This window comes from Bradysia coprophila, assembly GCF_014529535.1.
Source record: "Bradysia coprophila strain Holo2 chromosome X unlocalized genomic scaffold, BU_Bcop_v1 contig_39, whole genome shotgun sequence".
Lineage (NCBI taxonomy): Eukaryota > Metazoa > Arthropoda > Insecta > Diptera > Sciaridae > Bradysia > Bradysia coprophila.
In genome coordinates, this window is record NW_023503329.1 from 2,647,232 (window position 1) to 2,670,536 (window position 23,305).

Sequence of the window (23,305 nt, forward strand, 5' to 3'; positions counted from 1 at the left end):
TTGCTTAATTGTTTTACGTTGCAACAATACGAAGTATTTTTCGCAATGTCTTACATTTATAGTACGTCGTCGTCATATCGTTTGCTGACATTAACTTTTTTTTTTAACCGAATGCAAACAGATATCAAAATTATAATTCTGAAGAGATAACACATCAGACAGGTATTCATAATACTAATTGTACACCATGTACATACTATATGTGTAAAGTAATTACTCGCTCATCTGACAAATTACTAAACGACAAAACAAGGTACAATACTGGCATTCTGGCATACACAAATACATACCCGAACCCGACACAAAAACCGTTACATAAAAATAAGGAAATTGAAATGAAAACTCATTGCAAACAATGAGCTTGAAAAAAAAAAATTTTGTTTGAATGTTCAGCATTTGGTGTTTGTTTCGCTTATTTTTCAAACCGAAGCAAGGTATCAAAGTGTTAAGCGAATATTTACGTGTGTACATACCATCCGCAAACCATGTTTTATGTGCTAGCGTGTGGGGGTCTGTCGTCGATTTTAACATGAAAGCGGGTTGATTTGATAGACAGAATGGCAATGACTGTTATACTAATTTATAAGCAGAATGCTCGTCACGACCCGTACAGGTACAGGAAGTCTAGGTGTTTGTTGGTCTTTTAACAAACATTTGCACACAGAGAGTCCTATAACATAGGAATCGAGTACCACAGAGCAAAGCCTGTGATACTCCCTTTGAAACTGTTAGACAGTAGCAGTGACATAATTCTTAACTCAGCTTGCAAAAATTTCAAGTCGAGGCTGTTCTCGTTGATGCAATTATCGGGCACACTTTCGACACTTGTGCCTATTTTTTGATGATGTTGCTTTGAGAAACTAGAAGAAAATTTATTCATTTAACATACATGCCAAGAAAAGGTGGTCAGGCTAGTCCGTCATTCCGACTTGTAGGCCGTAAGGGTATTGCGTAGCTGGCTGTTATTTTTTCGACAATATTATAGCAATATAGACATACGATTTCGCGTTGCAAAACTAGAAAAAGTAACACAAAAAACACCTTAACAATTCAAAAGCTTATCATATGAATGGGACGAACGACGTGTGCACAATACGTATATACAACACATAGAATTTATGCATAAATGTATACGCAAGGTATGTGTGGATATATCTATCATTATCATGTTGGTGATTTTTGAAATGTACCTACACCTTTTTTCCATAGAATGTAAACAGTCAAAGCCTATGACACGCAATGTGTGTATTTTCATTAAGCAAATTTACATTTTACGTTCATTCAATGTCTTATAATTTTCCGTGACACATGATTTACATTTTACCCGGAGAGAGTGCAGTAAAGTATATTATACACAGGTACCATTTTTCGCTGTTGTTGTTTTCTATTTTTATTTTTAGAATTGGATATTGATTCGGTTGTAAAATTTTCTTTTTTGCGAAGAAAAGTAATCGAATTTGACATAAATCGGCAAATAATTTTTAGTAATTTGTGCCACCGAGAATTGAAATACGACTCTTTTCAGCACTCATTTTAGTGTTGTAAAGTGACTTATTTCAGCACCCGTTTGATGGGATATTTCAACACTCAAAGCAGTGTTGTTATGGAATTTGTATGAGTTATTACAGCATTCGTTTTAGAAAATGCAATGCAATGTGATCGATCAAATTTGAAGAGTGATTGTTTACCAAGAAATTTATGATTTTTTGGGCATTTGTCTATTTCAATTCTCGGTTGGCACAAAGCATGATGTGTTACACGTATTGTAATGAGATTTTTTCAGCACACGACCCAATTTTGGGTCTAGTGCTGAAAAAATCAACATTACAATACTTGTAACATAACATACTATTATGCAACTAGTTGCGAAAAGTGTAGTTTTTGTCATTAGAGGTGTTGCTAAATAAGCATTGGGATATGGTGTCGAGGGTTCGAAATTTGGTCAGGACAGAATTTTTATTTGCGGGTAATTGCTCAGAAGGAGTGGTGAAAAGTAAATTCATTTCACCACTAGTGACGAAAAGTAAAATATAGAAAAACAGAGAAATAGAGACCCTTCGATCGCCACACAAATCAAGCATGAAAAAGTTCATTTTTCGCAGCGCAGTTGCAGAAAAAATTGAATATTGTCAAGTTGAATTTCCACGTACGTGTTGGTATAACCACCATTACCAAGAACACCACAAGGCGCTACCGGTTCTGAGCTGTATCAGATCGAATCTGATCGAAATCAGAACAAGTTGTTTGATTATGGAAGTAACGCGCTTTTCCGGAAATTTTATCAGATCATCTGTATTCAGAGGTGAAACTGCCGTTAGCTAGTTTTTTGTCCGGTAAAATTTACACAATAGCTGACACAACTGTAGCGCCCGGCCCCATACAAAAAATACAGCTGCGGCAGATAATGTAGATTACCTGGAGACAAAGTTACCTGTGACAGGTGAGTTTTTCGAAACTTTTTTGTCAGTGCTGCATGTAATCCGCGATTAACCGACAATATCGGTATCAGTTTTTATATCTCTAAAGTAGGGATGAGCGGGTTGAGGTTTTTTCAAAACCCGCCCTAACCCGACCCGGCCCGTTATCCGTTTCTGAAACCCGACACTTTTGAAACCCGATAAATTTTTAACCCGCTCGAACCCGGCCCAACCCGTTAAAGATATATGAAACCCGCCCAAAAACCGGCCCGCCCAGTAAAATCTGTATAGAAAATTCTAGCTGCGCTGACAGATTTCAAACTTTTGTTATTAAATAAAGTTAAATCGCTGAACGTATTAACGACTCAGTTTTGGGGTTAGTTTTTCGCCAATTGATCAGAGACAAATTTATGAGTATCATAAACACCAGGATTACACCTAACTTTAATAAATATTCACGCCGTAAGTGCGCCTTCTATTTAAAACATACAGTATAGCGGGTCATTTTAACGCTTAGTGTTTGACATTTATTACAAGACATCAGCGTAACATCGTCCAAACGTCACTTGTAATTATTTACATTTTTAGCGCACTAATGGGATAATAAGGGTATTCCCGAACCGAGTTTAGTTTTTATACTCGAGGCTAAAACGGCTAAAAAATGAAATTTTAAGAATTTGGCGAATGTGTCCGCCGCCGCCGGTGTGATTCTTGCTTGAATAGAAAAAAAAATTTCTCGATATTTGGAAATTCCATACCCTACGAAATATTGTGTTGGTAAATGGAACATTTACTCTATGGACGCGATTTTTTAAAAAAAATTCTAGTGTTCACTAAAAATCTCACAAGTTTGTCTGGATTTTTTTTTTCCCATAGTAAGCCATACAAACTTAGTAGTCCATAGAGAAAAATGTTCCATTTACCAACACAATATTTTGTAGGGTATGGAATTTCCAAATATCGAGAAAACTTTTTTCCATACAAGCAAGAATCACTTGTCGACTGTCACCGAAAACAAACTGCTAATTTTTAGCGCGGGATCTCAGGACTTCGGTGAGAGGTAATTCACGCCATAGGTCCTCCAAAAATTTAAATTTTGGCAACTGACAGTTGGACAAAATACTGCTGACTTCATGTAACTAATGTCAAAAACTGTGCTTTAAAAAGTCCTGATATGCAATGAATGTACATAGAGTATACTTTCATTGCCGATATGCACTATGTTTTGAAATGGAAGGCGCACTTATGGCGTGAATTAATTTTTCAATCGGACTTATACTAGTGATAAACGTAATTTGATTAATTTTTGGGCTTGAAGACTGAAATTCGACGGATTCGACACGCAAACTACGATTGAAAAATTTAAATTTACTTAACTCGTGATATACTAATACCATTCAGTGACACTTCTGTCAGTATCTTACACTTTTAATTTTTTTTTAATCTTTTATACTCTGTATGACAAAGAATTTAACGAACGACAATCGAGTCGACTTAAGAAAAACTCTGTTGAGAGTTCTAAGTGAACTAATATGACTGAACGAATCATTTTTATAGTCATTTTAAATACGTCGGGTTAATTCAAGCTTTGATTTCAAATACCCACCCAAATCCGGCCCATCCCGAAATTCATTTTTTGAAACCCGACTCAGAGCCAACCCGAACTACTCACAACCCGCCCGCCCAAAACCCGACGGGCCGGGTCGGGTTTGCGGGTTACCCGAATCTTCGGGTCACCCCGCTCATCCCTACTCTAAAGGCATGAAGAACTTCACTGGAGAGATCTGAGAAAAATGCTAACGAACTAAAAATTCAGTGATTGCCAGAAGATTTTATTAGGAAAAATTCAAATGAAACCGTGAATCCTCGGTGAATCTTTCAACATTAAACATTGAAACAACTGAAGGAGGTTGAACAATGAGAACGACTATAGCTACTTTGTTTTATCAATAATGAAGAGCACAGAATTGAAGTGGTACCCTTTAATGCTTAATTAAAATCTTATTTAAAACGATAAATTACTCATCCGATAAAAACTTAATTAATCGACAGTTACGGAGACGGAACAGAAAAGATAATACAAAATAATAAGTGGCCGATGATATAAATTCAAGTGTAACCCAAGGGGTTAGCTGAGAACAGCCTCTATATACAGTGTAATAGTAATTCATCGGAGCAAAAAAAAGTAACGTGTAGCAAATTGGCTCAAAATTTATTGCATTAGGTTAATTAAATTACATCGATTCGATCTATATAATATCACATAATGTGCGCTCAGACACCGACTGGAAAAAAAATGTGACAAGAGAACCGAGACGATTTAATGAAATTTTTATTTTCAAGTGAAAATAGAAGTCATTTTTTTCTGTTCTCCTTTTGCCACCATATACAATGTGGATAATAGTGTACATCCGATCTTGTATAGGAAGTGTATCAGATTCAGTATTGAAAGTGTTTCCAATATAAATAACCGAATGAGTATCTGCACTACATAATTACAGACTACATTACAGACTGCACAATGTGCAAGGGATACATTATAGAACGAACGACACCGAATGATTGTAGGAGTATGCTTTGGTCTGTCGATTCGCTTATTTCACTGTAAATACACTGAAAAACGAGCCGTCTCTGACCACCATAATCTATTGATCTTATTGAAAGGTATCTGGTAGTTTTTGTCAATGGTTTCGTAATGTAAATGAAAGATCTGATCGATAGTGGTCGATTGATATGCGATGAATATTGGCTCCTTGATGGTGGAGCCTCTTTGAATAGCTAATGAGATTACGCTGTACCAGAACATATCGTCAAACAACGATAACTTCCCCTCCCATTGTGGAGTCAAAATATTATTTCTCTAATTTTCACCGATTTCTTTAATGGCACACGTGAATAGCCAAAATTCGTTTACATTTTACATCACGTGTAAGTCTTCCATTATCGCACAGACAACCTATTACATCCATGCATGCTTGTGTTTAATAGTTTTTTTTTGATGAAATTTTTTATCGACCTTTAACAATATCGACCTTTTTACCGTCAAAAATGCCTCTCCGATAAATTAATGGTTCATAATGGATATGAAGTGTAACTTTTTATGGGAAAGAAATACGATTTCATTTCTTTTCTCTTCGCACACAAAACACAATCTATAAAGTATAATCAATACGCAAAAATGTATATTAAGTGGTATACAATATTCGCATCCATCGTTCAATATAATATATTTAAACATCTTCATGCCATAATTCCCAAATATGACTGGCATTTCCTATTTTCAATGTAATCCACACGTTCAATACGTATTCCCTAGTTTCGGTATATGTATAAAACGCTTGTGGCATAAAATATCATTTATGGTTTTATAACAAAAATCCTATACCCAAGTTAGTACATCATACAGAAGGAGAATGTATGGCGATAGATTTAGGGAGAGAGTGAGAGTAAGGTATTAATAGGATACACTCCCCGTTTTTGATATTATTGTGGAGCATATCTAGTGTGGGATACGAAAAAAAAAGTACAAGATAAAGTCAGTTGTCAGGAACTGACATCTAGGCCATAACATTCACGGACGATTAAGCAAAATGTTTTATATTTTGTGTGTGTACGATGCAAGAAATATGGGTCTGCTTGTTTATGTTGTGTATGGGAATTTTTGGGGTATTAAGTAAACAAAAAAGCAACATTCAATGAAAACTGCCACTTGCAAAACGGTTTATTTTCGTTTCGTTTCTCGAGTTTTACTATACAAATACCATACTCTCTGTCATACCGTCTTCCAAACATTAATTAAAGATGATTTTTGAGAAAACGGAGACTAACAATGCACGGAAACTGAACGCACCATTTTTCATTTTACATCAGGAGTGTAGCTGGTTGTAAAGTACCACAAGGATTTTATTTTTCTTTATGTTCAGCTTGTATCTCTTTCGTAGCTACTATTAACTAAGTTCAACTTCTTAAGGATGCATTTCGCCAAATATTACAACTCATTGTCTCTGGCGAATAAGAATTGAAAATTTTATAATTAAAGCTGACCTACTGCTTAGGACACTGCATGCTTTTGAGAAATTATGAATCCTTCTTGAAAGATAAACTATTTTAATTTTTAAGATTATTTTCCCTTTTTCTAAGTTTTCTAAATTTTCTGAATTACAGTCAAAGGCAGTCAATTTTCAGCATAAATTTGCTTCAGCTGTTTTTCCTTGTTCATACGGTTGAAGCTGCTACACGCACGCGCATGATAGTGGTAAAACCGTATAAAGACGTATAAACGGTTGTGATTGTTTGTATGGATCAGCTGAAAAACAGCTGAAGCTAATTTATGCTGAAAATTGACTGCCTTTGACTGTATCAAGGAAAATCGAAAAAATTTCGTGAAAATGAATCGATATTCGTGACTTTCATCAAAAAAAAAAACTCTCGAAGCAAGACAGTTCCGAGATTTTCTTTTTGCGGCAAGATCCATTTTCCAAACGTATGAAAGGATATTTTTCCATGGCCCCTCGAACATTCCAGTATATTGGTACCTTTCACAGTGTACAATTAACTAACTAAATTGGATCTTTTACGTGTTGCCAATTTTCTGAATTGACAATAAATGAATGCTTCTCCAGTCAACTTGTCTGCCAATCCCTTTGTGGCAATTTGTAACATATAAATTTTACGGGTGAAATCCACTGTGATCCCAGAAATTTTCCAGTGAAATGCAACGAATCAGACAACTGAATTCAGAACTTTATTGACGTCATATTATTGAGAATATTGAGATAATAACGAAGCTATATTCCACTTCAATAATACAATTTAATTGGATTTCCATAGATTTGACCTTTTTTGCAATAGCAATGGGTTTTGTATCTGTTGTATATCTTTAAACTGTTGCCTTTTATTTTAATATGTCGAATAAGTTTAGCGATTGATTTGAATTGTTGTTACAATTTCTGGTACTTCGGTTTTCGATAGCATAACTAATTGGATATTCAACACCTAGGAGGGATTTTTTTGAAAGTGGACCGAACTCCGTCGGAGCTATTTTTAGCGACACTTTGTTTACATGCCCAGATAGCCCTTGGCCCCAATAAGTCTAGGTTTTTTGTTACATGTGTGTGGTTCATTGGATAGATATTGCCCACGAGATACGGGACAAGCACAGATATCTTACATGTCCTTGTTCGAAAATAACAAAATGAATGTTTCAGTCGAAGGCCTGAAATTTGAATTAACTTCAAAAGATCTGAATGTTTTTCTTCAGATTAGTGGATTAGTACACCGTCGCCATGTCTTTGAGTTTGCGAGTATCAGAGGATTGATTCAGAATTAATAAATTACGTATTCCAATACATTCTGGTTTATTTCATATCCCAAGTGAAAGCTGACTATCACAAAGCAATTCACGTTTGATGAACCGAAAATATTCTCCTGTAATAGTTAATTTTCGGAGAAATAAAACTGTCATGTAATGACCCACTTTCGCATGGTGCAGGCAATAAAATACGATTTTTATGGGTCATTGCTTGTTTCATTCGGTTACCCTCGTATTTTATGCCATAAGAGTGGCGAGGCGACTCTCTTTACATTTCTTCCACACGTACTAGTGAATGTAAAAGTTCTTACGTTTCTTCTGCGTTGGCACCATGAAAACAACACAAATAAATTTTGAAACCTTTCGTGTCTGTGATAATGTTTGAACACAAGAAATTCAGACTTCAAAACTTCAAAACGTCCACCTCACTATTGTTTTTAACCTTTCAAAGATATCTAACATGATATGACATCATTTTTACTATCGGATCTATTACTTCACTGGATCCATGTTTGTTTTAAAGAGTGATGAAATCTATTACTTCATTTCTTTGAACATGTTTTTTGCTATTGTAAGGCCATATTAGTCAGAGCTTTTCGCTTAGTTCCGAACTCGTTTTCGATATCAGATGCTCGTACATATTCAATATCGTTTCTGCGAAAATCCACCGAACATAAACACAATTCGTAAAATCAATTCGTAAAAACTTATTTTATTTAAACTCACATTTTCAGTTCGATAAATTAAACATTTTTCTGTTGTAAACAGAAGTCAATGCTCAGGAATTCACAATTTTTCTCCCCTCAAGTTAATCGTTATTTTCGTAGAGAATTTTGTCCGCCGGTTTCAGCATGAAATAAAATACCAGAAAACATAGCAGCGAATAACAAAAGCTGAGAATTATAATGGCAAACATGTAGCCAAACCACCACGATTCAAATTCAGCAAAATAATACCAGGCCACGGTTATCGCTAAATTTTGCAACAACATCAGCGTCGTATACAATGCGAACCAGTACCGAGGCCGTTTGAATTTAATTTTAAACTCTAAAATGCAGAAAATGTAAACGTACGCCAAAAATAAGTAAAAATAAATTCGTTCGATTTTCTCGTGGAAACGGGTCTCGTAGAACAAACAGGCAACCATGAGCAGATAATGTGCCACACACAAATACACGCATTCCAATGGATAAAACACAGAAAATGCGGATAGCGATACCATTCGCATGACAAGGAAAAATGTCCATGCGGTGAATGCCACCGATTTGGCGACGATGTCTTCCTGTTCGATGCCTTCGATTATTTTCTTACGGCTTGGCATTATAAAGTCCACTTCATCGGCGGCTTTCACATCCGTGACGGATGATGACTGTTGCATCGGCGATTTTTTCTCGTGCTCAAACAGATTTTCGGGAAGCCGTGGAACATGCTCTTTGATGTACAGTTCCGCATTCATGACTAGCATATCCTTAAACGTCGACATCCGATTAAATTGATTGAATATGAAATCTTTCAATTGTGGCGGTGGTGGTGGTGGGTGATCGGGACTAAAGTCTAAGTTCGCTTGATTGTTTTCGTCAATGTCGTTGTTGCTCTCATTTTCATATTCAACTATTGCATTTAAATCCAATAGCGACGGCCGACGCGGACGGTTTTCATCCACTGGAATATTAAGTAACTTCGACGACGATCGTCTCTGCACCGTCTCGCCATCAATTTCATCGAATGCAATACGCTTGTGTTGGTCATACTCCGTGAAATTGTTTTCTTTGTTCAAATTAAATTCGCCCAAGTGCAACGACTTTTGATCGCGATATCGCAAGGTTGCGCTGGATTCCCCCTCGTCATCACCAATTAACGCTTGCTGATTGAGTGAATGGAATCGATTGATTATCTGGTCGCTTCCCGGTATTTCTACGTAAATTGGTTCGACCTCTTTCGGTTCCTCCAAAATACTTTTGGTTTGACGGAAATGTTTTTGTCTAGTCGCACACTGCTCCTCGGTTGACCAGGGATAATTTCGACCAACCACTTTTTGACTCTCAAATCTTTGGTATGATGATGCGACGACAGCCATTACGAAAAACGAAAATATAATGCTGATGACCTGGACGTGAGCTAAAAAGAAAGAAAGAATTGAGAAAAAGGAAGATCACTGTCTTCTTCTTCGCAGAATAAATGGAAAGGAAGAGAAGGTACAATTTAGGAGCGCTATTACACTCACCTGTCTCATAGTTACGGAAAACTCCTTCTCTCAGCAGTATATAAAACTGTAGTATAATCTGAGGGGCAGCCTGCAGAAAGGCTTGAAGAAAATGATATAATTCGAATGACGAAGTTTCGGCTGCTTTGTGCACGGCATGATGCCGTTCGTATGTGTCTCGTTCGTGGAACAATGCCTCTGTCGACCAAAAAATACGTCGGGACAATCTAAAAAACAGAAATTGGTTGGTTTTTGGAATGTCTTCGTTTATATTCTAAGTGAAATTGATGGAAAATTTGTAAATTAGTAAAAATTGAATTATTGGAAAATATTAGAAGGAAGGGTCTTCGAGGTCTCGAAGTTTTTTTGAGAGCCACTAGAATAACCGATACAATAAGAAGTTTCCTATATCGCAGCGTTAAATCGTCGCATTCAAGCAAACTTATTTTTTCATAAATTTTTCAGTCCCCGTCACTCGCTCACTTAAAATTGAAATTCTGAAGCGCAACTGCAGCATACATTAGTGTGAAATACACAGCTTTGGCATAATGCAAGTTCATTTCAATGGAAAAAATTCAGAGAATAAAAATTATACCCGTTTCTAATGACGTGACCCATCTACCAGACGAGCGATGAAAAACATTTGTCCATACTAACTCTTCTAAATCATTCACTTTCACTTTTTACACGTCGATCACTGTTGAATATAATAGTCAAATGTTAAAATGATGAAAGATTCTGCAAGATGACGAGGCGATATTTTTAACAAAAGAAGTAGCAGATTTTCAGTTCGCTTGTCGTTTTTAACAGGCACAAAAAAGTTAATCTCTTTGTGGCCGGTTTCCACCTTTCGATTTGTTATTGGTAGAAACAACAAGAGAGTGGAAAACAGAGGCGAAAACGGTGAGCGGTTACAATGAAAACTTGAAAACCCTTCATACCACACTTATTCCGAATCATTTGAGATCAAAAGAATTCGAAACGTACATTCAATGTTTGTGTTTCATTTTGAAAAGCACGGTTTTTGGGTGTGTATTATAACGAGTGATTGTGTGTGTGCAATGACTAATTAAAACAAAATTGCAATCACCACATTACCATCAATTGTTACCTGTATGCCGAACCAATGGGAAAGAAAAACAAATTGCACAATTGTTTTAGGAAAAACTTGATATTTTCTTTCCCACACTGTTCATTGTCTGCGGGCCACTGCCAAGGTGATACAATAATTGAACAAAAACAAGCTACTGCTGGCAAGCATAAAAACATTAGCGTTAACGAACCGTATAATAAATTTTCATCGCGAAAATGTTGTACAGATACACAAATGTCGGTTGTAACAACCACTATGTAGATAAATAGTTCTAAAATAGCTGTAACTAAACAACTCAGATATATTTGTGTCCTAGTTTTTATCGGATATCCAAGCACTTTACATGGAACTCCATCCAGTTCTTCCATAGTTTTTTTTTGTTGTTTTATGTTTGTTGTTCTTGTTAAATAATTTTTTTTTCTATATTTTATTTTCCACACTTTTTCACGTTTATTTATATGAAATACACGTTAGTTCGGACCGTTATTTATTTGAAACCATTAATTTCAAAACAACAGGGCGTATTTTTTTCGTTATTTTGTTAAATCGAACCGAAGTGGAGAGCGTAGATATTTTTCGACATGTTTTCGAATTGATTTCTTTATACAAAACGACTACTAAAAGAGCATTAATACTTTATCGCTCGGAAAATAAATTCAGCGAAAAAGGTATTTTACGACAAAAATTTAGGTTGATATCTATCGCGCATTTCATTCTACCATTATTTACACAAAGATTTTTTTTTTCTTTTGTCGAGATAAGAGATTATCATTATAACCTCCCGATAAGATAAAAAACATTTTGTAATTTTCGTTATGACCTAATGATGTATAACGATGACGCATCCACCAGCAGAGACTTTTCATTTTATCGGACGTAGCAAATTTATTACAACAAAATTGTGTGCTGTGTGCTAGAAAAAAAAGGAAGGAAATAACCAATCATAGAAAACTGGAGAGCTGTATGTACTTTGCAGCCGCTCATTGACTCCATAAATTAAAATTTATTGTTATATATTGCGTCCATGGTTGAATGCAATTTATCTTTTAACTCACTGCACTGATCTATGGTGTAGGGTCTTATACCAATAATGTGTTATAAATGTACACGATGCGGTCGATAGAAAAATGAAATGTGAGTTTTTTTTTCAAGATATTTTCTTTGAAGATAACGAATTGAAGGTGTTCAGTATACCGTTTGTGGCGCCATTAGATCCCAAGTCCGAATAAAAAGCTTACGTTGTGATGAATGAAATAGTACATTTCGTACCCAGGACTAAAAGTCTTTTTTAGCGTGTGAGAAGTTTCCAGACAGAGCCGAAGGCGAGGTGTGGAATCGAATACGCTAAAAAAGACTTTTAGTCCGTGGTACGAATAGTATTTTTCATATTGAACGGAGAAAAATATTATTCGTACCACGGACTAAAAGTCTTTTTTAGCGTATTCGATTCCAGACCTCGCCTTCTCCTTCTGTCTGGAAATCTCTCACACGCTAAAAAAAGGCTGTTAGTCCTAGGTACGAAATATACTATTACATGATGACTAGGGATAGAAAGTAGAGTTTTCGTATGAATTTTGTTGATCCGATGCGAAGCCGAAGTCAATAAACACACGAAAACGAGACTTTTCAACTTTTTATCCCAAGATATGTAATATAATGCATTTTATCACATACGCGCGATGTTCGGATGTCAAAATTACTTAACTAGAAGAATAATTCAGAAATTACACTTCAGTTCTATGTTGTTGTCTCGTTTTCGCCTGTGTGATAAAATAGAGAACACACTTGTCACTATCAGTCTCGGCAGTTCTGACAAGTGTGTAATATTTATTACATGCTGAGGGCGTCGAAAGTAGTGCTTGAAACATGAAAAGTACGGTTTTCTACGCATGTAGCATGTAAATACCATTGTGAATTGTCAGAAGAACAACAAGGAACAGTGACAGAAATCAAAATTACTGGTTTCCTGCTGCCGGCACCTTGATTACAAAGTTAGTGAAAAATAGCGGAAAAATGACTGTAAATCGACATCTAAACTGTGTACTCGCCTATAGGAAACGACTTCTATTCATCTATCGAGTAGAACTCTTTGGAATCAACGAACTTATATTGACATTACATTAATATGTCAATGCTTGTTCCAAAAGGCATATCATCAACGTACTCCAAGAACAGGTGAAAGAACCGACGCAGTTGTCGAAAATTCGCATATAATGTCAGTTTTTTATGTTGGCATAGGCATAGGTCTGCTTACTGTTTCGTGGCATTATCTGACAAGAATTTTATTGCAACTTAGACATAATTATTTTCAATACAAAGATAATAATTTTTAACGTAACATTCGATTGGGATCTCGAAAGAATTAAAAAAAAAATTGTCGCATTTACGATTCAAATACAGAACTAACTATTTATCTTCTCATCCGCCGTATTATGAGCTGTACACCTACAAACACTCGGAAATAAAATAACCAAAATTGGTCGTTCCTTTTTAGTAGGAAATCACAAGTCTTATGAAATCACAGAAAATAATTGTAATTTTCTCGCTGTTTTGAATTATACATTTCGTATAATTGCTTTCAACATTTTATAGAGACGCAACACATCATTGCATGTAAACATTTTTTATACCATATTTACATGCATCTGTAGTCGTGCGCATCTGACTGATCTGACTCGAGTGTCATTTTTGTAAAATTGATCACAGTTGGCGTGCAGTGACGCTAACTTCACCACACATACATTTGAATCGTAGGAAGCGACGTTTTCATATTCCGTTTTATCAAAATTGAGGAGAAATTCAATTTATTTTGCGGGAAATCTGGTGGATTTGTTGGATCCAATAACGTGGAATTATGTATCCCTATCAGTTCACGTCGTACTTTGTACATTTACGTAATTTGCGACCGCAAAGTAACCAAGTTTTCTGAACATGCTGACCATTTTTTTTCTCTCCTTCGCAGGCAAACCGTACTATGGAGGTGGAATGGACGATCATATTTCGGAAGAAGCTGGTGGCTATGTAGATGGTTCAGCAATTCCGTTAGGATCGCCGGCACGATCATCACCACAATCTCTCGGCTCGGAAGTAACCGAACGATTCTCAAGGAAAGTTTTCGTCGGTGGACTGCCGCCTGATATCGATGAAGGTCAGTAAAAATTTTTGTGATTTTTGTTATAGATATTGTGTTCTACAGAGAGGTAATTGCATTAGCCTCGTATCGCGTCATTTGTCCGATAGTTCTATTTGGGTGTTGCCAATTTAAAAAAAAGGAGAATTGATTGAATTCTCCAAATTCTGATATCACCAGTACCTTCTTGTGCGCAACGAATCTTTAAGCAAAATTTTTATTATTTTTTTTAGATGAAATTACTTCATCGTTCCGTCGATTCGGTCCACTAGTAGTTGATTGGCCTCACAAAGCTGAATCTAAGTCATATTTTCCACCCAAAGGATATGCGTTCCTTCTGTTTCAGGTAAGTCATCAATTTATTTGTCTGTTTTTGTGTTGTTATTCTTGAACGGGTCGCAAGTGTGTTCACTTACTTTTTCAGTGATTAAGTGACTTCTCGTCTCTCATGCTCTGTTGCCTATTTTGTTTGTCAACCTAAAAAAAGGTAATTTCGGCCCTATTTTTGAGTACTGAGAGCAGTGACGTGGTATCCTATATCCACATTTTAGCATAATAGTATCATAATTATGAAAAAAAAAGAAATTGGTGTGACGCAGTGACAGTAAGCATAGAGTGTTATGATGAAAGAGATATTTCGACAAGTACCCCAAGGCAAGTTAAAATAAACTGGTCTTCTGTCCTCTCGCTCTCAACGTATCACGTTGAAAGAGAAGCAAATACTTTGACAAGTACCCCAAGGCAAGTTATAATAACTAGTCTTCGGTTTTCTCGCTCTGATCATAACAGTCTATTGTTACCAAATGAGAAATGAAATTGAAAAATAAAGTTTTCATTGAAAGTGCTGCCGTGCTTGACAAGTTGATTTGTCTAAACCTGGATTTTATGTCAGGGAGAACAGTTTATTTAGAATTTCATTTCTCATTTTGCACAAGACCTACACGTTGACACAGTAATGATTCGTGATAGGCAAGGGTATACACATGGACTATCGGTCTATTATTCAAAGAATTGAAAATCATGGCATCTTTGTTTCGAGAGTAACTTCCATTTTTGCACGTTAAGGATTAAGCAATTAATTTAGTCGAGCGTCTCAATGTCAGTTGATCAAAGTGTACGACTGAAACTTCTTCTTAGCAAAGCTGTAGACTCTGGTGGGAGGTCACGCAGATTATGAAACGCGGGGACACGTTCCATGCTAAAAATTCACCACACCATACGAATCCAATTTTGGTGAATTTCTATGCATTAAAATTGTGTGTTCCCGCGTAACTAAAAAAATCTGGGAATTGATGTGATGGGCCTAAAGAAAACTTTGATATTGTCGATGATTCGAGACATTGAAACAATCTTATTCCTCCGAAGGCAATCTAATGATTTCATGCAGTATTTGTCGAAAGTTCATTAAAATTGAACTTCCATTGAACTGACTGCCCATTGGTGACGCTATTGGTAGCCGCAATGTAATATCTACCCATTGCATTATATTCATTGTGACACTATGGGCGAATTACTTCCATTATTGAAATATTCATAACTCATCAATCAGTCCTGTGTTATATATATGCAACGGTACTCCCTATTCAATTATGCAAATGCCATTTTGCAAGACGGAAATCGAATTTAATTCAACTGAATAGTTTGTGTAAGTAATCGACATATATCTTGTGAGACACATGAACTATGCCATATTTTCATTTTCGCATTACACCTCTTACCTATACCTGCCTCATACTATCTCTCTTTCTCTCTATACTCTGTCATTCTTCATACATTTATCTGTTAGATGATATTGGCATTGATTCAAAAATATTAGAAACGATAACCTGATTCCAATTATATTTTATGATCGACATACAGCTTCGACAGGTATCCATCGTATGGTTATGTTGTTCAGGAATTATATATTCGGAAGCAAAAATAAAAAAAATCGAAAAAAAGAGCCAAACAAGATTGAATTTTTCATTCGGTCCTGTCACAAGCTTATACTTCAGATAAAAATATGAGTGCAAAAAGATATGGAAGCAAAATGTTGAACAGCAAAAAAATGGAATTGAAAATCTTGTTTAGAAATTATTTTCGAAAAGTGGAATGTTTGTTGGTCTTGATTCGATTTCTAGAACTCCCATATATACATATATATACAACGGGCCCAGGCCCACCCATCCCAAAACCATGTCTAGATAGCTGTTAAAATTTTCAAACACACAACAAACAAAAAGGAAACACACAACACATATTACACGGGTGGATTCGGAACTAAATTAAATCCAATACACAAGTTCAAGACAACATTTTCGTTCTACTTCTTTTACCATTTCCTATTCGGCTGGTGAATTTTTAACACCATCTCCAATTTCCGCTGGGATTTCGTATGAAGAAGTTGTTCGTCTTCATATCAACTCGTCACTTTCAATTACAACACCAAACATTACGATGAATTTTGAATGAGAGACATGCTGTACCAAGGTGGAGCCCCATATTAATACTACGCCTGTTTCGAGACTGTACGTACAGCAAATGTTTTTCGTTTTTCGTAAAATGCCAGAATCTCATCGAATTTGCAGCCAGTTTTTTTTTCTCGCTGCCTACATACATGGTGGAACAAAGTTCCAAATGAACTTTTCAACTTTTTTTTTAGAAAATGGGGCTCTGTGTGGCCTGATTTGGAAACCACCGGAGTTTGGGTAAAAATTTTGTTGCGGTAAAATTCCGACTTTAGTTTTATTTTAATGAATCTGTTATAATCAGAAAGTTTGATGCAGGAAGTGGAACATAATAATAAAAAATACTAAGGCCCAATATGTCACAGAAAAATCTCAATTTCCTTATTAAGTGGCACTCAGAGTCTGCGTCAAATCGGTAAACTGTGCCTTTTGTTTTACGAGTCATTTCGAATAAAAATGTAAATCTTTTTGGAACTGTAGTGAGCTTAGAGTAATTATACCTAGAGAGGAAATTTGTACGACGAAATGTGGTCCCAACATCAGTTTGTATAAGATACACATTTCGTATAATTTTACACCAATACATGTATGCGTTCGCTTTTGATAGTTCAATTTGCCCTCTTAATTAAGAGGGCAAACACACATACCAATAAAAATTTCGAATTTGATGTTGGGACCACATATTTTACGTAATTTTGTTGGAAATATCCTCTCAAGGTATAATTACTCTTAGGTAGTGAGTTAATGTACCCATGACATCCATTGTTTTGTCGATAATTACGAATCACTCATAGAATATCAGCCAAAAATATGGCTGTTTTGTTCCCGGGCAATGTCAAGTTTGAAGACTTGAGGACAAAAACTTCATGAATATCTCCAATATTATAGAGTGTCAGGAAGCGAGATCAGTTACCCTCGAGAAAAAGGTCAAAAATTTATGAAAGCAAATAAATCGAAATTCAACGTTCTAATTTTCGAAATGTGAATTTTGTATCTTCTCCTAATGTGACATTGCCTTCGAGATGAGTTTGGTTTAACTGAGCCGAAATACATCTCTGTTAACAATACAGCGTAAAAACAGGGGAAAAAAACTAGTTAATTTAGCTGAGCAAAATGGGTGATATGTCAAAATTTAGACTCTCTTTTAACACTTTTCCCATCATAAAAGTCTAAGAGGAATAAAGACTGATTCGCAGTAGGGATGGGAGGCGTGTAAAATTATCGATAATATCAATCGAAAGAAATTATCGATAATCGATTAATCATATCGTTATCGATAATTTAATAATTATCGATAATTATCAAAATATCGAAATTCGATAATTATCAAAATGTCGATATTTTGATATTTATCCGAAAATTCATGATAATATACCGATATATCGGAATATATCGATAAATATCGGATTTTCGGACCGAAATATCGATGTATCGAATTATCGATATCTTGATAATTATCAAAATATCAATAATTATCGATTATCGATATTTTTTTGATAATTTTCGATAAAGAAAGTCGATAATGATCGATTATCGATAATTGATAATTATCGATAATCATTATCATTATCGCCCATGCCTAATTCGCAGTCGCCGTTTTCAAAATAACAATGTAAACTCTTTCCATTGTTATAGCGTAAACGGAGCGTAGTGCGCTTCGTGCATAAGGATGTGAATATAGTGTGAGTATCTCTGTGATCCGCTACAACAATTTCCCTAATGGAGTCAAGTTTGAGGTCAATTTTACGAGACGACAGTTCATCGCAGCAAAAAAGTGACTGATGAATTCGGCCATAAGAATTTTTATTCACCAATTTCACGTGTTTGATTTGTTACACCGACGCGCCAGACGATGAAGTTGAAAATATTGTATTTATGAACCTAATTTCTTATATTTGTCCACATGAAAAATAACTTTCATATTTTAATGAAACGACCTGCCCAGAGTTCTCTCTGTGACTGAAATGTTATGAAAATATTTGAATAATTTTTCGCTTAAATCTTTCAAAAACTGAAACTGGAAATTAACATCTTTGCACTGGGAAAAGAAAAACAGAACAAACAAAAGCGAAGAGAAAAGGGGGAATCACTTGAAAAGTGTAACGCAAAGCAGCGATATAAGAAAGTCAAATATAAATGAAAATTGATATAATTTCTGGGACAACTGGGGTAAAGTAAACCATGCAAGAAATTAATTCACAAACGAAACATAAATCGGGTATAGTTCATCGTAAAGTTGGAATTAAATTTTTGTTTAAAAAAAATAGAAACGGGGGCCCAAGTTTTTCTTTTTCCAAGTTGATAGAAGCACACACACACGAAACTTGGAAGATAATTTCTTTTTCGTCGAACTTTTTTTTTACCCAGAATTTCATTCTCAGATTAGACAAATTTTCACCGAAAAAGTTTTCTTTTACTTCTCACTCGCACATGCAACTCCATTCGAATGTTATCCACGTGATTTTCCAAGTGGTTCAAGGATTTTTTCGACAAAATTAAATTTTTTTCTGCATATTTTATCCATCATCACATCGCACTCTCTTAGTTTATAACTATACCCTACCCGTTTTGGAATTTTTTATGGAATTTTTCCATGTTTTTTCTTCTCGTTTTTCGGATTATGACTCAATAATGCAACAGTTGACTTCAAGTTAGTCTTTCTAAAGCATTTTCAACCGTTGTTTTAAAATAGAAAAGAGAAAAGTTTCACTAGCTACCTACACCGTACTTTAGGCAAATTAAATAATAATATTTTGTCCATGCGAGCAGATGTAGATTATATGTCAGTGTGATATTGCATGACCATAACACTGCTTCTAGCATTAACACACGAATGTCAGATGTCAAAGCCTCCATTGTATTTTTTATACATTTTGATACATTGTAAGAGCGTACACTAGAATGTGTTCTGCCAAGGCAACCGCATAGTCTCCTAATTTGGTTGACAACATCTATGAGGGTGCTAGAGAGCTGCTGAAAGAAAGCATGTACATAAAGAAATAGAAAGCCAATTCTAATACCATCAACCTCCAAATATTTTCTATGCTAATGCTAGAAGCAGTGCTACAGTGATACCCAAATGCGATTGAAGACCGCTCACAAGATTTTTTTTTTGCAATTCTCGACCTCGTTGAAACCCATACAAATCTAAACATAGCGACACGTCCTCTGCTAAACAGATTTCCGAATGGCGACCACTTAAAAATTTAGGGTAATGCCGACCACTTACAACAAAGTCGAACAAAGTGGGATACAGAATGAGCTACAAAATTTCATTATGATTTCGATCTCACATTTTCCATTCAAATCACCCAGCAGAATTTGTGTTCTTCTGCTAATGTTAATGTACCAGCGCATCGAATCTTAGGCAGTTTGCTAATATTTAATTCTCTTTGGCGAAAAGAGCTCACCTGCTTTAATATGCCTTACGTTACGTTTCAAACAGAATATTTACATATATGGTTATGATGGTAAGGATTATCTCACGTCTACACAGCAAGTTCGACATCGACACCAAGGAGTAGTCAAAGCACGAACACGGGGATAAAAGATGTACGTATGGTTTGGTCATGTAGTAAAAATAAAAGGAAATGTTATCCTGTCAATACAGTAAAAACACTGGGTACAGCTGTTGGTCTGGCCCTCCATTATTTAACGATTTAACGAAATTTAGACTTCTTTGAAGTGACGTTATACTGGAACGTTGGCCGTTTTGTGTCGCGTGTAGACGGTGAATAAATAACTGAGCCTATTGAATCCATGAGAGTATGGGTTGTGAGCATTACATGACATGTTCGTCCTCGTTAATTTTCTGCTTTGTTGAACATTTTAACCAAACGTCCAACCCGTAAATGTAATCAATCTTTGAATTTCGCTTTCTTTCAGGATGAGAGCAGTGTACAGTCGCTTATCGAAGCTTGCATCACAGACGACGATAAATTGTATCTGTGCGTATCGTCACCGACCATTAAAGACAAGCCCGTTCAAATCAGACCATGGCGTTTATCCGATGCCGATTTTGTGTTAGATGCCTCGATGCCATTAGATCCACGGAAAACGGTTTTCGTTGGAGGCGTTCCACGGCCACTGAAAGCTGGTATGTATTGTCGACCGAAATTTGTCGGTTTCGATTGGTTTGACTTGAATGTTTTGTTTGAATCCAACAGTTGAACTGGCGATGATAATGAATCGTTTATACGGCGGTGTATGTTATGCTGGTATCGACACGGATCCAGAATTGAAGTATCCAAAAGTAAGAACAAAACCACAAAAATTGACGAAGGAAAAATCTAATTTTTTCCCCTAAATTTTTTTCATTGAACACAAAAGGGCGCTGGACGCGTTGCATTCTCCAATCAACAAAGTTACATAGCGGCCATCTCAGCTCGTTTCGTTCAGTTGCAACATGGCGATATTGACAAGCGCGTAGAAGTCAAACCGTACGTTTTGGACGATCAAATGTGTGATGAATGTCAGGGACAAAGATGTAGCGGCAAGTTTGCACCTTTCTTCTGTGCAAACGTTACATGTTTGCAGGTACAGTATTCGTTCACGATTTACTTCGAACTTTCCTTTATATTGTTAGGTAGACCAAAGTTTTCCGCTTTCCCACTATAACGCAGTATTAACAAACAAGGTCGCATACCCGTCGTTCATCAACCACATACTTATCTTGTCCGTTCCATTTGAAAACGGGATATGGAAAATCTCAAAATGAAACTTTAGTGTTGATGTCTTTCATTCGTATCAGCGGTTAAGTGGCTTTCAATTCCTGTTTCCTGCATTAAACTGGTCGATAATACCAAACCAATTACTTCAATTGTCTTCAAACTATTTCCGAAGTTTCGACATTAGGATCGGTATAGTTACCAGCGTTTCGCAATGAATAAACATTCCTTTTAACACTTTTTAACACTTCGAAGACCTAAATTTCACATATTTGTAACAGTTGAATCTGTTACTTCTATTGTTTAACTATTTTATAGTGTTTGATACAAAGCCTGATACGCCATTTGTTTTACCAATCAATTTGCATGTAAGACAAAACTAAGCTCGATCTCATTGCCACTTTTTGTCGTCTAGTCGATAACAGATGAGTGACCTTTTCTAGGTTCTAGTGTGGAGGTACCAGAAAAACCTCTCCGTTTTGCCTTGGGGAGCAAACCGAGTGAAGTGTGTTTCTTGCTTTAGTGATGAAAACTCGCTCTATTGATAGATCTACAAGCCTCTGCGCTCTTACGTCGTTTAGCTCTATGTTCATTTGATAGTTTATTTAAATAATGAGAGTTCAAGCAAAGAAAATTTACACATTTTCTACATTGTTTAAACAAACTGTCCAGTTAACGGAGAACTAAACGGCGTAAGTGCACGGAGGCCTTAGTAATAGTCCGTTAACCTAAATCAATAACATGTCTCATTAACAAATGATTTTCTATTTTTCCAAAAAAATATTTCCACAGTACTATTGTGAACACTGTTGGACGACCATTCATTCTCGGCCGGGTCGCGAATATCACAAACCATTGGTCAAAGAGGGTGCCGATCGGCCACGTGCAGTACCATTTCGTTGGTGTTAACGCCAACTGTACGAGACGTTAAATAAAACAAGTTGATGGGTAAAAGATAAAAGAAAAATCAACCAAGAAACAAACCAGCTACGAGGAAAAAAAACCCAAACCCATAAAACAATTTCTAGACACAATTTCTAGATACAAATTTTTATTAAAAAAAAAAAAAAAACTAAAACCAAAACGAAAAAAAAAATTGAAAATTAATTTCAAAAGGAAAACAAAACAAGGAAAAAGAAAAATCAATAACACATCATCACACCACAACAATTTCTATTCGATTGAAGATGGAGATGGAGGCGATCAATTTTTTTTTGTTAATTTGTTTTGTGTTTTTGTTTTTCTTTCGTATAAATGTTAGCGAAGAAGAAAAATTGTTCCCGATTTTTCTTATAAAATTAAGTTTTTTTTTTGTAAGTAATAATCTTACTTTCTCGATGAAATACGGTTTTTGAAGTTAATATTTATCGGAATGGTTTTCATAATCATCCAAAATAAGGCGTGCGCGCGCCCTCGCATTCTTTTTTTGTTTGTTTTGTTTTTTTTTTTCATGTTATCCGGGTGTTTATATATTTAAATAAAAAAATATGACCGGAAGTAGTGTGCGATCACACGCGCGATTCATGTGCAATTTATTGTTTTTCGTTCAACAAACAAACATTTAAACAAAGAAGTAAAAAGGAAATCAATTTGATTCACTTTGAATTTCTCGTTAATTTCTTTTATACAAAAAAAGGAACATTTTGTTGTGATATTCTCGTGGAAGAAAAATGATGTTTGAAAAGCATCAAAAACCGAACTTCTAATTTTAAAAGAAGAAAAAGAAACAGAAATAATAAGAAAGAAGAAAAATCGTTTAGTTTTAAAAACTGATAACAAAACAGAGAAGAAAAATTATGATGAAAATGAAAAAGAAGAAGATTAATTCTAAAGATAATTTTTGATTGAGAGTAGCAAATCTTGTAAAAAGAACAATTTTCATTGAATTTTTGACGTATTTTTTTGGTAAATTTTAGCTAATCATTTAGACTATTTTTTATTATTAATTATATTCTTACATGTTAATTTATCAAAACGAAAAAAAAATTAAATTTAAATTTGAAAAAATCGATATTTCCTATCCCACAGACTCTCCTT

The 23,305-nt window shown here is 35.5% G+C and overlaps 2 protein-coding genes across 7 annotated transcripts in view; one reads left to right on the forward strand and one right to left on the reverse strand.

The window, feature by feature from the left end:
* Window positions 1-22,997, forward strand: part of LOC119069796 (cytoplasmic polyadenylation element-binding protein 2-like) — an 85,867-nt gene extending 62,870 nt beyond the window's left edge. For all 6 annotated transcript variants that reach the window (XM_037173945.1, XM_037173944.1, XM_037173950.1 and 3 more), the window contains 6 exons: window positions 13,987-14,172; window positions 14,388-14,500; window positions 20,487-20,697; window positions 20,768-20,853; window positions 20,931-21,137; window positions 22,061-22,997. In XM_037173945.1, the coding sequence (XP_037029840.1) occupies window positions 13,987-14,172; window positions 14,388-14,500; window positions 20,487-20,697; window positions 20,768-20,853; window positions 20,931-21,137; window positions 22,061-22,177 (920 nt within the window). In that variant the 3' untranslated portion in view covers window positions 22,178-22,997. The remainder of the gene's footprint in view (window positions 1-13,986; window positions 14,173-14,387; window positions 14,501-20,486; window positions 20,698-20,767; window positions 20,854-20,930; window positions 21,138-22,060) is intronic.
* Window positions 8,421-11,706, reverse strand: LOC119069798. Its single transcript, XM_037173953.1, has 3 exons — window positions 11,043-11,706; window positions 9,953-10,158; window positions 8,421-9,846 (listed from the first exon to the last, which is right to left on the reverse strand). The coding sequence occupies exons 1-3, from the start codon at window positions 11,390-11,392 to the stop codon at window positions 8,537-8,539; spliced, it is 1,866 nt and encodes a 621-aa protein (XP_037029848.1). The 5' UTR covers window positions 11,393-11,706; the 3' UTR covers window positions 8,421-8,536.
* Window positions 22,998-23,305: the final 308 nt, after the last annotated feature.

Bases quoted from the DNA above. Each gene is read 5' to 3' on its own strand.
- LOC119069798 (XM_037173953.1), bottom strand. From the start codon at position 11,392: ATGGAAGAACTGGATGGAGTTCCATGTAAAGTGCTTGGATATCCGATA. The intron at 10,159-11,042 runs GTAACAATTGAT...TCTGTTTTTTAG, and splicing joins CCCATTGGTTCGGCATACAG to ATTGTCCCGACGTATTTTTT. The intron at 9,847-9,952 runs GTGAGTGTAATA...CTTTCTTTTTAG, and splicing joins TTTCCGTAACTATGAGACAG to CTCACGTCCAGGTCATCAGC.